The sequence below is a fragment of the Caloenas nicobarica genome, chromosome 8 (assembly GCF_036013445.1).
Source record: "Caloenas nicobarica isolate bCalNic1 chromosome 8, bCalNic1.hap1, whole genome shotgun sequence".
Classification (NCBI taxonomy): domain Eukaryota; kingdom Metazoa; phylum Chordata; class Aves; order Columbiformes; family Columbidae; genus Caloenas; species Caloenas nicobarica.
Window position 1 is genome coordinate 11,523,556 of NC_088252.1, and position 18,872 is coordinate 11,542,427.

General features: G+C 39.6%; 1 protein-coding gene across 1 annotated transcript in view; it reads left to right on the forward strand.

Annotated features, from left to right (window-relative positions):
- Positions 1-18,872, forward strand: part of NYAP2 (neuronal tyrosine-phosphorylated phosphoinositide-3-kinase adaptor 2) — a 129,871-nt gene that overhangs the window by 39,294 nt on the left and 71,705 nt on the right. The window contains exon 2 of the mRNA XM_065640039.1: positions 15,136-15,434. Within this exon, the coding sequence (XP_065496111.1) occupies positions 15,136-15,434 (299 nt within the window). The remainder of the gene's footprint in view (positions 1-15,135; positions 15,435-18,872) is intronic.

Below are 18,872 nucleotides of genomic sequence, written 5' to 3' on the forward strand. Positions count from 1 at the left end.
TGTGTAACAGGGAGTGCACAGAGTGACCAGTGGCCTGGCAGTGTAGGGGGGCATACAGAAAGGATTGTGAAAAGAAGAGACTAAAATCAAAGGCTGAGAGAAACAGGAAAGAGAACAGTGGATGTTTCTGTCCAGGAAATCTTCATGAATTTTCAGGTTTCCTGCTGTCTTCCCACATTTTATAAATGGACTGAACAGATGATGGTTTATATTCCTAAACCTAACAAGATGCTGCTAGTCTTCTGTGAAATGGATTGGATACCTAGTGATAAGCTAATACTTAGTAGCAGTTTTCCCTCTCTTGACAGTGTGAGTCCTAAATACTCAGTTTTATTTGGTGTCTTTTGTAATAAGGCAAATGATCTTCTCATTGAGGCATGACCGGGGTGGAGCCAGGCTCCCTCTGCACAGGCTTGATAGTCTGACAAAATGCTTCAGAGCTGTTGTGGTTTTGGGGGAGACAAGAGACTCCTGGGGACCCAGGCTGGCCGGGATATGCTGGAGATAGTGTAAATAAAATAAATGAAAGGGAAGGGTGGAGAGAGTGTTAGAGTCCACCTGGTTCCCATCAGGGTAGCTGGCTAGTGGCTTAATCTGCATCTCTCAATCCCAAGCCTCTGTTGGGCTGTGGCTTTAAAGTTTGGTACCCAAAGAGAGAGCACAGTTCTGCAACAGCCATGTAACTGCTCTGTGTCTGAGATGACCTGTCTTGTTAATAATGTAAACACATTTCACAGAACTGCCCAAAAAGTGGTAGGCATTTTTGGAGATCAAGATAACTACATCTCTAATGCCAACAATAAAATCGCCATTTATATTAAAAGCTCTAGAGTGTTTAAAATTTAGTTGGAAGTCACAGGTGAGACATTGCTTAATTTTCTCCTACCCTTGCAAAATCATAGTCAATTTTTACTGCTGTTTTTAATAATAAATCAGGAAAAATATGCATGTTGTAAAACTTTTAGCTATGATTACTTAAACTCTGAGTTTTGTTTCCTCCTTTAAGTGTTAGTAAATAACTTTAACATGATTTTTAAAAAACATAGAAACAAGCAATAAGGCCTGTTTTGGATTACTTGGAGGCCCAGCTGTTAACTGACGGAAGGCGTTTCTCATGTAATCCCTTGTAGTTTACTTAACACTGCTAATATCTTGTAGTCATTACTGCAATGAAATAGGAACTGTAGAATCATTCTGTAGGGAACTCAGCCCTCAAATTGCATATAAAACCTGTATTGCTGAAGCTTGCTGTAGGTTTACCTAGCTGAGCTACTCAGTGGGTTTATTAGCGATATTAACCAAGAGCATGTGTAAGCCTGCTCTTGGAAATTTTAAAATTGCTTTGGTGAATTATAAAGTGGGTTTCCATTGTGAAAGGCTCAGCAGAACAAGCCTGTGTTGCAAGTTGCCATATAACCCTCTCATATGTCTAGCAATGAAACTCTCTTAAGTTGCTTTGCCCAGTGACCTGCTATACCAGTCACTATACATCCCAGTGGAGGCAAGCTGCTTTGAGGGTCTGGAATTCTTTCTTTTTTGTTCATCCTTCCAAGTATAAAATTAAAACTATATGGATGAATTTCCCTTTGCCTTAATACAACAAGATTCAGACTCTATTGAACACATCCCTGCAAGCTCACCTTAATAATAATCTGGGTTTATAGACTGACTCAGCCTGAAAATAAATTGAAAGGTGCTAGAATTAGCTTCTTGCAGAAACATTTTCTGCCACAGAAGTTCTAATGAGCAGGTAATGTTCAGACTTGGAAAGGATCAGAATAATAATAAAACACATTAAGAATAGAAGCTAGCAAAAAAGTAGAAAATGCAACAAAACAAGAATGGTCACTATTTCCAAAGAATACCCATGGAATTATTAAATTACATTTGGAGCATTGTCATTGGAAAATGGCACTTGCGGAAACTGGAGCTTTCTATATAAGATATGTAAATTGTATGTGTGGGAGCTATATGTGTCTGTATAACTATCTCTAAAGGAAATTTTGGGGAGCTTGAATCTCAAGAGCTTTGTTTTGTGGGTAATTTAGTCTTTGCTTCACCTCTCAAATACTTTGCGTTTAAAGGCAGGACAAAGGAACAGCCCTGAGGTGACCAAGTGATTTCAGAGACCTACCTGACTGGCACTGCTCCTTGCTCAGCCAGCAGATGCAGTGGGGCACACAGTGCTCCTCTCCAGGGGCAGCTATAGGCGTTTGTCCAGCCACTTGTAGGCACTATAGTCACACTGAGTGACTAAACTTGTAAGAAAAAAAAGTTGGCAATTGTTTATTGCTATAGAAAACAGAACTGTTTGATACCCAGCTCTAACCCTGTAGTCCTGACAAAGCAGATGAAGTATTAGTGGGAAGGGTCCAAACCTGGCTTTGACAAGGGGTGTGATGTGACTGTCTGTGATAATGGGACAATGGGGACTGAGGAATGTAGTCCTGCTCAGGTTTCTCAGTTTCGTAGTGGGTTGGTTTTTTTTTTCAAACTTGAGATGTTATGGTGAATTTGACCCTCTGGTCTCAAAAGTAAGACGCCACGGATTTCATCAGCTTGGGTGTTTATTTCCTACAGGGCTGCACCTTTGATAGCTTCATGACTTTGCAATCAGATGCTTCCCAGCTGAAATAAGTAGTTCATATTCTGACAACTGATGTAAACCTTTTGTGGAAGTAATATCAATGTCTTTTAAATGGGATCTCTAACTGTTCTCATTGTACTTCAGTGTTATTATAATACAGTAATTTGGTCTTTTATTTCGAAGCTGTATTCTTCTTTTATTTAATCATTTAAAACAAAAAAATCAATAATCCATAGACTTTTTATTTTCTTTTCATTCTTCAACCAATTTAATGTTTGTCATGAGGGTGAAAAATGTAGGAAAATAGGTGATTTCTAGCTGTCATTCCTATACTGTGTTCTTGTGGTGTGTGCAAGTGGAAGGGTCTAATAAGAGACTTGAAGATATATCTGGCTTTCCTTTTTCTGGTATGCACCACTCCCATTCTGCTGAAAGTGAGATATAAAATTAATGCTGTTCATTTTCCTATAATTTGAAGCAATCTATTTTCTCTTAGCTTGAAATTCAGGTTATTTCCTGATCCCATTGTGTTCAGAATATGAAGGAAACACTCATCTGTTCAGTCCTAAAAAAGAAAATTCAAATGTGGCTTTAACGTGTCTCTTTGCTGATGTGGGCTTTCTCTGACACACATTGATTGCCTGTCATACTCTGTAAATCACAGTTATATATCTACATGCCCCATACTACTACTGCTAAAAAGAGATCTAATTGTTTCTCTGTTCAGCTTGAAGGGCAATAAACACGGATTAATAAGCGTATGCATAAATAACTCACATGTATTGCAAAAGATTATAATTTGCATTTATTTTTATCTACATTTCAAGATTTATAGATGCTAGCATCTATTAGACAACCCAATTTTGTCACCTTCACAGTAAGGAATCTCTCTCTGGGAGATGTTTTCTTGACACTATTTTTCTTGACACTATTCTTTCATGAGCCCTCTTGAAGTTGATCTGGATCTTGAATCAAAGCTATCCTAAAGATTTTACTGAGTACACCTGTGAAGTATGAACTCCTTTTAAATATCTGAGAGTGGATTAAAAACTTCAGCTTGGATCACTCGAAAACATCTGCAAAACTCCATACTTTTGATTTCCCAAGTTTTTTCTCTGTGTCTCGCAATCCTTAGATTGTATTTAGTTTTTCCTTCCAGAATCCAATAGCAGGATTACGAAAGAGCTTGGCCTCTCATTTTAAAATTGTGCTGTTACTCATGGATATAAAGCAAAATGTGAAAACATGACCGCAGGTAACCATGTAACTCAAAACCGACAATGGAAAATGTGCTGGTTTTACCCTTTACTTCCACACAGATTCTAGAAGGCACTTTTTAGATCTGCGATAATGTAATTATGTTTCTATCTTACCTTTAATCTTCTGGGTTTTGTTGTAAAGCAATGTATCCACTGCCTAAATAACCAGGTGCTGATAGGATTTATTTAACAATTGTTACATTTCACATCTCAGTGAGTAAAAAATAAAATACAAAGAAATTCTAGAGACCAGAATAATGAGCTGGTCATCACCAGAAATGTTAACATTTCTGCATGCTGCTCTAGGTAGCTTAGAAAACCATTTCCCAGGCAAATTTGTAGAATTGTGTGTCTGAAGTGTAATGCAGTTCATCCTTCCCAGAACTTGGCAGCCCTTTACTGCATTAAGTGGGTGACAGTGCCTATTAAAAGATAATGTTGCCATGAGCTGAGCTCTCTGTGGGACTTGAAAGCCTGCCTGATCCTGTACCATACAGAATAATGGCAGCAGGGTGGGGAAAGGGGCGTCACCTATTCTGGAGCAGAGAACAACAGTATTTTCTTGTTTGCCTTGTGGTGGTGTTTGTTTTGGGTTTTGTTGTTTGTTTGGGGTTTGTGTGGGTGGTGTTTTTTTTTTGTTTGGTTGGTTTTGGTTTGTTGTTGTTTGGGTTTTGGGGGGTTTTTTGTTTGTGTTTTTTTGTGGTTTGTTTTGATTTTGTTTGTGGTTTGCGTGGGTTGGTTGGTTTTTAGACAGAGTTGACTTGTTCTTGCCAGAGACATTCTGGTAGCCCTTTGTGCTGCCCAGTCTGCAGACCAGCTGATTTGGGCTGTATTGCTTGGCACATCCATACAAGGTGTCTCTGAGCCCCTTGCTGGCTTAAGTGATTTTAAAGTATACTGTTGCCTGCAATGTGGCACTGGGAGATGGAAAAACACAGTTCATATTATGTCAGGATTATGTTTTCTAGATAGAAGACTTTTTTCAAAGGGGTTTAAGTGACCTAGAAATGTGCATACACTGAAATTTACTACCAGCATATTTGGAGATTTCAGTAGTAATTCTTAGTGTGAAGAAAAGCAGCAACACTTTTTTTTTAATTGTTTTGTAAAGTGAAGTCCAAACTTTGTGTAACCCAGGTTGCCATAGCTCACCACCTCAACACACAGAAAGCACTGTTTCTTGCAAGCTCAGGTACTTCAAACGTGTCACTCAATGAATGACACCTCCAAAGAGTTACCTGAGGAATAAAGGGAGTTTACGTGCTTTAGTATGAACAGCAATGAGCTGATCCCCTCTCATGCAGGGAACTAAACCACTAACTTCTCCACTTAATTTAGCATTATATCATTGAATGCAGGTTATAAGGGTGTTTGGTCTCTCTTTTAATGTTTTAACTCCTTAAAAAATCCTCACACAGTTTTTCACAGCTTGGAAAACCTACATACTCCTGCTTCAGCAAAATTTCATTTCACTGCAGCTTCATAGGCTGTACTGATGATCCATTGGGCAATGTAAGTATATGTCACTAAAGGAGCATTTAGGTACTACCTTCCTTTGGTGTCAGAGCTTGTTGGATGTAGCTTTTGCTCAAGCCTGCAAGAAAAAAAAACCACAACGCAGCAGTGAACAAAAAATAATAATTAGCTGAACATCTCCAGTTGCAAAAGTAATCCTGAGAGTGATGAAAATCAGCGTGTGCTGATTTTTGGCAGCTTTGGCAGTTTATTGGCAGCTTTTATTGTGTCCAGTTATCTTTGGTGTTGAATTTCCATATATGTAGAAACCTTTTAGTAGTCTGCTAGAGTTACTGGATCTGGCTCATTAGCTCTGTGTGTGGATATGGAGGAGAAAAAAATTTCTGTACTTTGCATTCGGACAAATCACCTTGATTTCTAAAGGGAACACATGGACACGCAACAAATATATTTGAAGACCAAAGTGTGGTATTGGTTCAGGAGTACTCTGGGTACCTGTATGCCTGGAACAAGCTGTACTATTGCTGGCTAGCCTTTTTCAGTGTCCCGACTGAAATCACTACATCTTGACCACCTCTATGCCTATTACGCTTGCTTTTCACACGCTCCGACATGCAATAATAGATCAGCTATGTTTCTGAAAACATAATGTCCTTTTTTATTTATTTCTCTGAATAAATAAGCAGCTTCTGACAGGCCTGGCTAAGAAACTGACGTACATCAAGGCAGGGAAGGAGTTGGTTTATAGTATTATTTCTAAATTTAGATGTGAAGCATTAATATTCTGTTGTGGCAAGAGTGGTCACTTTGTTATGGATTAAAATAAGTGACATAAGCAGAGAGATTTTCAAAGCGACTTTGTATCTCAGTGAACAAGCCTCTCCAGGCTTTGACACTGAGAGCTGTCAATACTGATATACAGGATTTCATGTAGTTTTATCTACCAGAATGAGACTGTCCAGGGAAGAATGAGAGGGAGCAGCATACACATCTGCGTGGAGTGATTTCCCTTTCCTGTTTTCTGGGTTTATCACACCTGTGAAAAACATTTCGCTTAGTTTTCAGAGGCTTCGTTTCATTTTGCAAGGCACAGGCAGATATTCTTCCTGTCCAGGCAAATCTCAAAGTGGTGATTGACAAATGAGCTTAAAACTTCCTTCCAGAAATCAGAAGGAACAGAGAGATGGTAATGTGTAAAATTAACAGCACAAGGTTAGTAAAGCTAGCTGTAAAGTCAAGGCAATGGACTCTGGCAAGGCAGTTTCAGTGCAAGAAGGGTTTTCTGGTGAAGATTTCTATGGGCTCCAGCACCTGTGACAGTGAGGTGAAGTATCCAGCAGAGTATTTAGGTAGTTAGGGTTGGGTAAGCTGCAGTAAGTTGTTTGTTTGTTTCCTGTGTGAAGATCTGTTCAGTACACACAAGCATTGTAAGTGAGGAAAATATCCAAGTGAGCCTTATGCTGTTTTGTAGGAGCTTGCATTGTGAATTCTCCTTAAATAAAAATTTTAAAATGCAATTTGTAGATTAAAATGGGTTTAGTCCTATTTAGATTGGTAATGTGCAGATGCCTTTTTAGTAACTACAAGCTGACCCTGAATATCCATGAAAGTGGTACTTAAAACTGTACCTGGAACATTTGGATATATGCCTGCTCAAGAGAATGCAAATCCCCGAGTTTTCCCGTGTGCAGAGATATCTGGAAGCAAAATTGCCCTATATGAATATAACAGGTCTGGAGTGGTGAGCTGCCAAAAGACAAGCATTTGCATAAAGCTGTCCCTTCAGTGGAGCCTGCATCCCTGTCACATCCTTACTGTGACACTGCAACTGAGACCTCCTCCCAGGCTGTGCACACTGGGCAGTGCTTCTCCCTTTCTTACCTACTCAGGTGGCATTTATTACAAAACCACCAGAAAAATAAGCCAGCCCAGGGACTGTATTTTGAACTGAAAGTTGTGAATAACAATATTATCAGCAGAATTATGTAAATAACTGGAGTTTCAGATCACTAGCTGAGCCAAAACATCTATTTATTTGCTTTGCTATGGGTGACTCCAATATGAAATTTGTGAGGGGGTTTTTCCTCCAAAACAAGATGTTGTTCTTCCCATTCACTGCCAGGTCAGGATCAAACTCCTTTCTCTTTGGGGCTCAAGGCCACAGAAAGCACTTATTTAAGATATTAATTTCGTTGTGTTTGAGGTTGGATTTTAAAAGGAGAGTCATGTTTGCTCAAGGGACTCGAAGAGCATCTGTACAATGACTGTTTGAAATAAGCCTGAATCTGGAAAGGTTAGATGCAGTATAGTATCTTGGCAGACACAGTGCACTTGGTTTACAAATTGTCATTCTCAGAGCATCGGTACAGTTCATTCATGTATCCCAGCTTAAACTTTTCATAGCATCTGATTCACGAAAAGGCCTTTTTACTTTTTACAGATTTTCCTTCTGTTACAGCTCTTCAACTCAATCCCCAATCAGTGTTTTAGTACAAAAAGCACAAAAATGATTTTATATGTTAAGTTATTCCCATATCTCATTGCAATATTTACTTAGCCACAGTTCCTCAGGCAGAGTGGATTCTGTGCCATGTGATTTTCCACTGAATGTGACAAAAACACAGCTTTGTTCTAGCTCCACCTGTTTTTGGCAGGATGCAAAACCCCACTCCATTAATGCGAACATGCATTTGCACTCAGTTTAAACATTGCATGTGGTTGATGTCTAATTCTAGGTGACTCTGAACATATGAGCTTTCATTTACTGGCTTTTAGCTGTGCATCTCCCATGCAAAATTAAAAATATCTGTAGTCATATAAAAGCAGAGCACTTTTCATTCCTGCCTGTTAAGTGTTCTCTGCATTCACTACTTACAAACTGTCCCATATCCATCAGTTGGTCACCGTTCGTACCCGGGGCTGGAGCACTGGAGACCCTGTGCCCTAGATACAGCAGCAAGTGTTGTTCCTCTGGGGAAAGCAACCTCAGGCTGTTGTAGATGTTCAGCCCAATGTACTCGTTGTTAGTCCCCAGTTTAAGAGGCAGCCTACTAAAGACAGCAGGAATGCCAGTAGAAATAAGAAGCAGTACCTGCACTTCTGTTCAAATTCATTAAATACAGTTTTGTTAAGCTCTCTATGGATCAGAAAGGTCCCTACTCCTCAGTTATGCCTTTCCAAGCTGACTGGTTAATGTTAGATTTGTTGTAAAACTAACATATAGTTGTTATTTATCAATGTTTCTTCTAAGTGTGGTTTGTGGGGGTTTTGTTGGTTGGTTGGGGTTTTTTGTTGTTTGTTTGTTTGTTTGTTTCAAATTCCCAACTATTGCTAGCATTTTCAGCCTTTTACATTATAAAAACAGGTGACTGTGGAGCATAGCAGATCATTTGATATGGGTTTATCTGGGTTTTTATGGAAAACTTTCTGTGGGTAGTCTTGGTTAGTTTTGCTTTTATCACCCATTGTGCACTGCACAGGAATTCCAGCCGACTTTCAGTTGCTCACCAGGGACTCGGTTAATCTCACAGTGCAGCCACAACACATGGTGGTTCAGTTTGATGTGGACAGAGTTCTGGGTGCCGGATTCTGTGCTGTTGTGGGTGGTAGGAGCCAGACTCACAAGGGCAGCTCAGAGTGTTGTTAGGGGTCTGTTACATCTATAGGTTGGCTTGAAGAAATTATTTCCTAGGAATAACCTAGTGTCAGACACGTCAGCACACTTCTGTAAGTGGCGTTGCTGTGAACAGATTCATAACATTAACGTATTCTGTGTCCTAAGAGGCCTGATTTCTTCAGCAGCACCTGATCTTCTACCTCAAAATCAGAGGCATGGCAGAGGTAAGATGTTTAATGTGCATAGCTATGTCAGGTTGCTCACTTTAGATAGCCCTCTAGGTGCACAAAATTACTCTAAATTTGACCTTTGTCATGATGCATTTACCACTTAGCCTGTACCTAAAAGGATGGAAGTCTTATCCTCTCAATCTTGATAGAAGATCATCATGAGTCATTTCAGCAAAAGTAATGCAGAAAAAAATCATGTGTGTATATTCCTTGGGAATAAGGAGGGAGATCTCTGAAGTACAACTTTTTTTTTAAAGTGTCTAATTTGTTTGTATCCTTAATTTCTATGATTGAAATTATGTAGCTTTGTGTAAACCCGTGCTTGCAGTGCAGTTCCTGAATCCATGATTGTGATCCTGCCCTTCTTTCTTCAGTATTACATTTCATGGTCTGCTGAAATCATGTTTAGGGGGATAAAAATAGTATATCTTCTGCTTTTTGGCATCCAACCTCTAATTTACAAATATAATTTATGCTAATCTTGAAAGTGCTTCTCAGATACAAAGTAAAATGTGTCATCCTTAGTATGTGTGTGTATAATTTATTCTGATGGGGAATAGACATTTCAAAGCCATTTCAGCCCTTTATACTCAGAACATTTGATGTAAGCAGAGGAGCTGGGTATTCATTGCTGTAAGAATAGGGAAGTGGTTTAAAAAAGCCTAAAATAACAGCAGCTATTCTCTTAATCCAGAAGAAGGTAGATGCACCAAGGGATGAACTGCTGTTCATCAACTGAACAGCTCAGTCAAGCCAGCTCATATACAATCCTTGAGTTAAGAATTATTATTCCTTTTGTATTTTTGCTGATGATTAGTCATTTTTATGATGGACTTATAGAAATCTTCCTACGTCATTGCAGTTAATTTTTTGTGACTTCTCTTTTCTTCAGTCTCTGACTCAGATGGCTTCCCTGATGGACGACATGCATGTCACTGGGGGTAGCAATGTGTGGGCTTGCAGATCCCCACAGGGAAGAGGCCTGGCCATCCATGTGCATTATTTGCCCTGTAATTCGTAGTTCTACCCACTTCTGCAGGGGAGATTGCAGAGACTCCCAGCCCAGTTTCTGTCAGCTAACAAACCAGTATCTGTGACCAGCTCTTCCTCCTCATGCACCAGAGGAGTGAGCAGCTGCTGTTGAGATGGCTTCTCTTGGTTGTCTGGAATTTCAACACTCAGAGAAGGACAGTGACCCGCTGTGGTCCCGGACTGCGGCGTATCATAGCAAAGAAATAGCAAAATACCTTTGAGGATGGCACATCACCAGCAGAGTGCATTCCCTTTCCTCCTGCTTAGGAGGTCAAGTCTCATAATCAGGTGTAGTTCCACTTTTGAACTTGTGGATAAAAAGTCAAAGTCTCATGTAAAGGAACACAGGAAGAAAAATAGAAACCGCAAAACAATGAGGAAAACTACCAAGTGGTTCTTGGTGCCTGAGGCGTGAAACTAATCTGTTGTAAGTCTGAACTGATAAGAGAATTTCTGGATGAATACCAAGAACAAAGGTAGATGGCTGGGAAGAAAATGTAGCTCTAGGGTATTCTGACTTGTTGGGACTTAGGTATTCCTAACAATTCTCCTACTCCTTAGAACTGTGCTGAGGGTTTTAATATTCCACAATGTTTATAGTTAAAGCAGTAACACCAAGTAAAACAAAAGTTTTCACACAACTATTAATTTGTTTTCCAGGAATTAATTCAATTTCTGCTTGCATCAAGTAATGAAACTTCACAGCAAAGTGAAATTGTTATTTGCAATGCTAAGTAGTAACAATGCAAATCGAAAAGACCACACTGATTGAGGCAGGCAGTCTCTGGATAATTTCTTTGCCATGTGTTTTTCAGCAATGTGATGACAAGTACTTTTTCTTAGGTTTCTAACTTAACAACTTGAAAATATATTCCTAGTCAATAGGAACATTATGACTCATGGCAAAGCAAGGTGAAAATGACCTTGCCTGTGCTCTGTCCCTTCAGACTATTTTCTGTGTTCACTTTAAATGTTTAGCCTTCCTCTATAACTTGCCTTCTTGTAATGTATAATAAAATGAATAATGTAAAAGACTTTCCCCTCCATAGTTCTTTAAATGTATGAACATTTCAGTTATTCTGTGCTGTATTTTGGTCAACACTCCAGTGTCTACTTGATAGAATAGAGGAGGCAGAGCACAATATGCTGAGCTGTAACGTGCTCCGGACTGCGACGATTCCAGCTTACGTGCAGGCAGGCTGATGCTGCAGGTAGCAACAGCAAGGTCAGTGTGGTTTTACGCTAGCCCAGCTCTGACCTCGGAAATCTCAGCTGACAGATAAAACCTGTACTGGAGGTATAACAAGGCTCATCAGATCCATCAGTTGGAGCTCTTGTTCATATTTTAGAAATGAAAGCTCAAATCCACTAATAGTGATTTAAGGCAGATCATTTGTTGTAATGATTCAATTCCAGTACCATGTAGAAGAGGGAAAGGGCTGGGAAGCTCACTTACCTTCCAGTGCATGTGAGGAGCGAGTGTGTCACCTAGCAGCAGCTGTTGCTCTACATTGAACTTGTTTTGTAGACTTTGGAGAAGCCCTGTAACAGGTTTTTGAAAGGAGAGCTGCTTCTGAACACTCTCCTTAAGGGTGTCTGGAGCCAGCCTCACTGCACTGACCGTTTTCCATCCACTGCAGCATCAGTCACTAGACCCAGGCAAATGCCACAGTGCATTTTCAGCACGAAGACAGCTTTGCTTTAAGTGTGTAACATGAGTGATCATATGATTAATTTTGTTATTATACAATTCATGTCTCTTTTTGTAGACAAATGTCTTGCATTTTTAGCAGTTATTTGAATGCTGTACATAATTCTTTGTCAGAGAAGCAGTTGAACCTGGCCAAGTTCAAATTGAAACTCCCACAGGAATAATCCAAATCTGTATTTCCATATATATTAATAAACTGTATAATACTTGCAGCAACTCGCATAATACAGTTTTGAAATGAGATAGAACTCATTATCAGTACAATGAGGAGGCACAGGCTCTTTCCTGTCAGAAATAATGGAGTGAGATCATCTACACAACTATTTTCTTTCACCGTCTCTGTAGTAATTGTCCCAGCCAGCTCCTGTGGTTGCAAGCAGGAGGAGAATATAAATAAATCCTTTAATTCTGTCTGGTTTCATGACGTAACATCAGCAGCCCTGCGTGTTGCAAAGCTGCGTTGCGCAAGTCCAAATGGAGCTTTAGCGTGCTGCTGCTTGAGGGTGGAGGATGCCACGTTTGAAATCTGCTGTCCTGCTTGTGTATTTGTGCTCTGGGTGTGTGTTTGGAGTGACTCCTTTCTCTTTGCACGACCGTAGATTTCAGTGTTACCGAGGTGTGAACCTGGCACTTCACCCAACGTTACGCTTGCACTTACTAGTTAGGCTGTGCTAGAATGGATACACTAGCTGCATGACACTTGGGAATTGCTACCAGCATCAGTAACAAACCTAAACCTTTTGTGATCCTGGTCGATGACCAGGGTCCAGGACCAAGAGCTAGAGGCTAGCCTTCTTCAGCTTGGGGTTTACAGTGCCTAACCATCAGGGGAAGGTTGGTTCCTACACTCAAAGATAAATGGACTGTATTTTAAATGTAACTGAAAAGAGGGAAATGGTGTCCTGTTGTTTTTGTCTAGTAGCTGAGTAGAGCATGTAGAAAAGCAAGACCAGGTCTACTTCAGCCATGAAGCAGAACAGCAATGTCTGTTCCCATCTGTACCTGCATCTTCTCTGGCCTGGCTATAGGCTGTTTATTAGGAAGCAGGTGAGACATGTTTTCATCCATGATGCTGAAAAGAATTCAGTTAAGAATGAAAAAATTATGGAAAGGGAAGGAAAAAGAAAGGACATGATTTAATTATTTGATGAAATTTAGACACTAGACTTACATTTTGAAAGTTTTTATTTCTGGAATACAAGATGCAGCAGTTTGGCAAAAAAAACATGCTTCATGCAGTTCTGTGTATTCTCAGGAAAAGGGTGAAACCTGTCACCTCAGTGGAATTTGTGCAAGTCCCTCCAGAACAGAATCTGCCCTATAGTGTGTGGTTTAAACAACTCCATGCAGCAGTGAAGTAAATGCACTCATTAAACAGTGCAACCAGATCAGAATTTTAATGTCAGAAACATGGCAAATTGAAATTTTATTTGTTAAATGTGATTTATCCAATGGACATAAGGAAGGAAGCAGACTCTCCACCTGCATTCTTCAGCATGTTTGGATAGTAATCTTCTTTAAATAATGTGACAGTCCCTTTTTGTAGTCCAGTGTCAGAGGATTATAGTATTTTCAGAACGATTTATGAAAGATTAGTAGAGGCATAGTTAATCATTTAAATTAGCTACAGGTTTTTTATTAATCTTCAAATGAATGAGTTCTACCTTTTGATCTTTCTGGCAGCAAATCCCTCTGGAATTGATGCCAATTAAGATTCAGTAATAACCTGGTTATGAACACGGGCCAGTGAGTGTGCATGTGCGTACTCGTGAGTGCACCTGTGTGTGTGTACACGTGTGGCTGGGTGTCAGTGCCCTTGGAGACTGGCACATGTTTAGTTAGACCTGTTCAGTTGTTGTCACCAATTTGGAAAGTGGACCTGTCCACTAGTGGAAATTAAATAAAAACGCAAGGGCCAGTAGTAAGCAAACGAAGGTTCTACTTTATCCTGCACAAAGTTGTGTGTTGCACAGTGCCGATCTAATGCTTTTTAGGACAATTAGATACAGCCTGTGTATTGCCTACAGTGAAGATGGGGACAGTACCAGGGATTGAAGTGACCTTACTCTGTACTTGAGCTGTTGAGAAATGTTCTTGTCTTTCAAAGAAGGAAATGTGTTCCAGCACCAAATAAACTGCACCAGCCCAAGGCAACATCCAGTAGGAAACTTACAGAGCAGACTGACCCTGATTAGAGGTTCACTCTGTGTGAAGGGGAAACAGGAGGTAATTAGGGCTTTCTGGGACTTCTCAGTTCTCATACTGACATTTCTACATGCACACAGTAGTACCACTTCAAACCTCCTTGCAAACGCAAACTGGCCCATGTTGACCTGCGTGTGTTGTGGACTTTCTTTACGTAGTCGCTGAATTGACTTAATTGAAATGTGCTGTAGGTTTATGGTATAAGCGTCCATAAGAGTTGTTTTTCAGAACTGATAAGCATGCATGAGTATAGCAGGAATATAGCAGGTTCTCAGTCCTGCCATCCACAGTGCAACATAGTACTTGGTATCACAGCACTGAGGTTTCCTTCTTCTACAGCTGTATTTCTGAATGGTTGGAGGTTATTTTCTTCCTGATGTCCCACAGCCCACTGCCTTTTCATCTCCTGTGCTTGTATCTTGCTAGTCTAATGCTGCTCGTGTTGCAGCTTCATGTGGATTTGATGAGATATTAATGCTCAGTTTTCTATATCCAAGTAATTTTTAGAGCATTTCTTTCTTTTACCAATCTTTAATCTGAAAGGAAATGATTGATTGGACCTCAAGAGCCTTATTTCCCAAGGTACATGAGTGTCTGTAGTGAAAGCTGAGTGTGGATCAATACACAACGTTGCATCTCTAAAGCAGCATTCTTTGCCCTACTTGCAACCTCCTGTCTTCCTGAAAACTTAGCTCCAACTTCCAATGTTTGAAATTTGTTCTATTGACATTTTCTAGTCACAATGCTATATAAAATCCAAAAAAAAAACTTTTCTCAATTTCTTCTTGTAAAATTTTGAATGAATACATAGTGGTGTATCTATGTTTCAATTGTTGGCAACTTATGTTGAAACATAGACTACTCTATTCTAGTGGTCATCTTCTTTTAAGAAAAGAGCATTGCTTGTTTCCAAATTCAAAAGTACAATCTGGTCATCACAGGCAGAACTAAGACCCTAGTTCCAGGTACAGCTCAGGCAAAGGTGGATCGTTTACTTCTATGCATATTTTCTCTTACAGCATAGGTGGAGAAGTAGTGAGAGGAAATGAAGCAAGCTACGTGGGGAAACATTTCCGTATGGGCTTTATGACAATGCCTGCTCCTCAGGACAGACTGCCACATCCTTGCTCCAGCGGCTTTACCGTGAGATCCCAGTCTCTTCATTCTGTTGGAGGAACCGATGATGAAAGTAGCAGCTCTCGTAAGCAGCCGCCTCCAAAACCTAAGCGAGACCCCAACACCAAACTGAGCACCTCATCTGAAACAGTCAACACTGGAACAACAAGTAAAAGTGGGAAACTACCAGACAGGACTGAAGGTAAATGTTATAATTCCCTGGAAAAAAGGTTTTGAGATTATCCAGTTGTTCGTCTTGTGTTTAAGAATTACCTCTGTTTCCCCGTCTGTATAACAGTGCCAGCATAGATATCCAAATCACTGTTCTCCAAATTTTGGACCAGTAGTTAATTGCCAACCTTTGACGTTTCTCACAGAACCATGTTGCTTACATGACTTGGTTATATACTGCGGAATTATTTGATTTTATTCAAAACAAAGGGAAAAAGAGATTGCTATCAGATGGCATGTAGGAAAATGTTATCTGCATGCCAGCCAAGGACTGCTCCCTAGCACTGTGCAAACCGCAGCTTTGGAGAGGGTCCTCCTCAATAAAGAAATAAAGGACAGAAAATATTAGAAAGAACACTGCATGGCCCTGAAACTCTACAGCAAGGAAATATCATCCATGGGTAAAAATTGTAGCCAAGATGATATTATGTGTTGTTCAAAGCTTCTGTTTGCATATGAGTCTACATTTTCTCTTCCTGTTCCTCCCAGTTAGATTTCAGCCAATGCAGCATTCAGAAGAAAATAAACAAATGTGTTGAATAAGGATATCACTTCCTTACTCTGAACTATTTTACTAAAGATGAGCTAACGCTATAGGGATATTCTCCTTCCTTTCTTCCATGCTGGAAATGCATTTTGTGCAGCAGCAGGACCAGCTGTACTCCCTGCTAGGAGAGATCAGGATGACTCTGCTTCACAGTGTGAACTGTAAGAGGGAACCCTTAGGGACAAATGGGTTTGATCAGTGCTGGTCTTTTGCACTGCTGTGTTACATATCACTTTTGACATTCCATGCAGTATGTTGTGCTCTTAGTGTGTATCCCTTTTGTGGCCAGAAATACTTGTTAGTTACATACATGCTACAACCCCTTTTCAGCAAATCTGATTTTAAAAAGGCATCAGTGATAATAAAGATGCAAAGGAATGTCTAATTTAACCAGTAGCAAGTATGTCTACGGTTGCAAGATTGAACACAGACACTGAACAAAACTGTAGATTTATTAATGCTGTTGATGGTAGTTACTTTGCATATGACATTTACCATTACTTCCATAACTTGTCCTCTACAGTGGCCATTACATCAACTCCACTGAACAGACTAACATGACAAACCCAAGCATTAAGTACCTGCCTTTAATAAAAGCTGTTTATCACAATTTTACTGGACAAAAGCCTACATAGAAACCATTCAAATTTGTGCCACAGATAGATTTAAAATCTCATATCAGAAAGTCTTTCAAGTCTTTTATTTAATACAAGAAGAGAGTGCATGGCACAAACTTCTTAGTCTGATATGCTCTGAGGTTAAATGCAGGAGCTTTTAAGTTGCTCAAAAGTTCTTTTAAAAATACTATACTTTAAAATAGTTTTATAATTCTTTAATACATGTTAGCACTCTTCTGAAATCTGCACAACTAGAATTACCAAGACTAAATGAAGTTTGTTTTGCAATCAGGGCAGTGAGATAAGCCCTAATGTTTTCTACCTTGTTCAATGAATATTCCTGCAGATGTGCATTGAATCACAGAGTATATTGTACTATTTGGTATAGCTGACCTTGACATTCTCTCTAGGATGATTAGGAAGGAGGTCTGTTTTACATCTGCCCCTCAGCCCTTTTCCTCATTTATTGAGAAGCAAGAGACTTTGACAGCCTCGAAGCAGGAATAATTGAAATACATCCAAGTATTTTACCAGTCTCACAGAAGTTATGGCAGACTCCTTAAGCAGTCTGTGTCCTCATGAAGCTAGATCTTATTAGCATTATTGTTATGGAAGGTTCTGAAAATTTTGCTTCCTTTCCCTCATTTCCTCCTGCCCCTGATACATGACACCAGGGACATAATATGTGGTCATGTCCCTTCTGACAGATTGCAAACTTTGAAATTGATGGACATTTCTGTTTCCAAGGCCAAGTACCACTTTGTCTCTTCCCACTCTGTGCAGGTCAAGCTTGATCTGTCCCATCACAGGGTGGTCGTGAGTGGCACGCATGGTATTGCATTGGTGCTCACTTTGGATAATCTGTATGACAATGGTACAACTACACCATAGTACTAAGTATTGCAGAGCACCTCAGATTCATTATTGTAATCAAGAGCTGAATATTCATGGCAAGATCTCTGGAAAGAACTGGTGAATGAGTAATACTCCATCACTAGCATAAAAGGTAATACCTAAATGTTACCTTTTAGTGTGACTAAATGCCTTAATGGAATATTGAGAATCTCAGTGATACTTAATACATGACCTCTATTATATTCCTTCTGCTCATTTATATGTAGTGCAGCAATGGGCACTTTTAGACTATCATGAAGAAGTTCCTGGAGATTTTGAATTGACAAAACCCTTTAACCATACCTTTGTTTTCATATGTCAGAATATCTGCCTTGTTTGTGTGTGTCTCATTCTATATGTGTCAGACTTATAGGGGTTTCACCAAAGAGTTTGATACATAGAAAGTAAGATCAGATTGTAGGGTTTTTTTGAAGTAAGCAGTCAAAATTTAAAGTCTGAGATATACTCGAGTGGTTCAGTATCATGTTTGGATGATCAGGCTGGATTTCTGAAATGCTTTGCCGTCACCAGGAGAGGCTTTCTTATCACCCGTGCATTCCAAGGTAACACGTTTGTTTTGGTGAAAGAACTTTCACAGTCATCATCTGGCTAGCGTAGGAGTGGTTATATAAAAACTGTGGCCATATGCTGATGGGGACATCTAAAGATGGGCAGAACCAGATGAAAGTTCATTGTCTGCCATATTGATTTGATATAAATAATAAACCAGCTTTGTCCCAGAATATGAAATTATTACTGTTGCTCTACAATTAATTCCCTGCAAATATAGTATCTGAAATTGTGCCTAGCTCAAAGAAACCTGTGAAGCTCTGAGTCTGCCAGTCTGGTTTTTATGTGCAAGTGGTTACATTTTTCCATATCTAGTAGTTCTCATTCTAGTAGCAGTCTTTGAATTCAAGAAAGTACAAACCTGTATTTCCAATTTCAGGTGAGACAGTCCATAGGATACAATATTCATGTTCTCCTAGGGAGGTCTTTGGAAGCTCAAGTCCAAGAACACACACGTGTTTAACTTTCAGTCGCTGTTGTCCATATCGTACCCAAATATTTGTATATGCATGTGTCTTATACATTTTTATGTACTTGTGGTATTTGCAGGCAGAATGGCTACAGCTTTTTTCCAGGAGCTATGGAAAACAATGATGGAAAACCCTATTGTTTCTCCACCATCTATTGTAGAATCTCTACAAAGGAGCTGTCACAAAATTGTTTCCAGCTCATTTTTTTTTATGGTGATGCAGAATAATTCAGATTGCAATGTCTATTGTCTGACCCTGTGGCTACTTCAAAAAGGCATTTGCTACATTTCCTAGGCAACCAGGGACAGGCT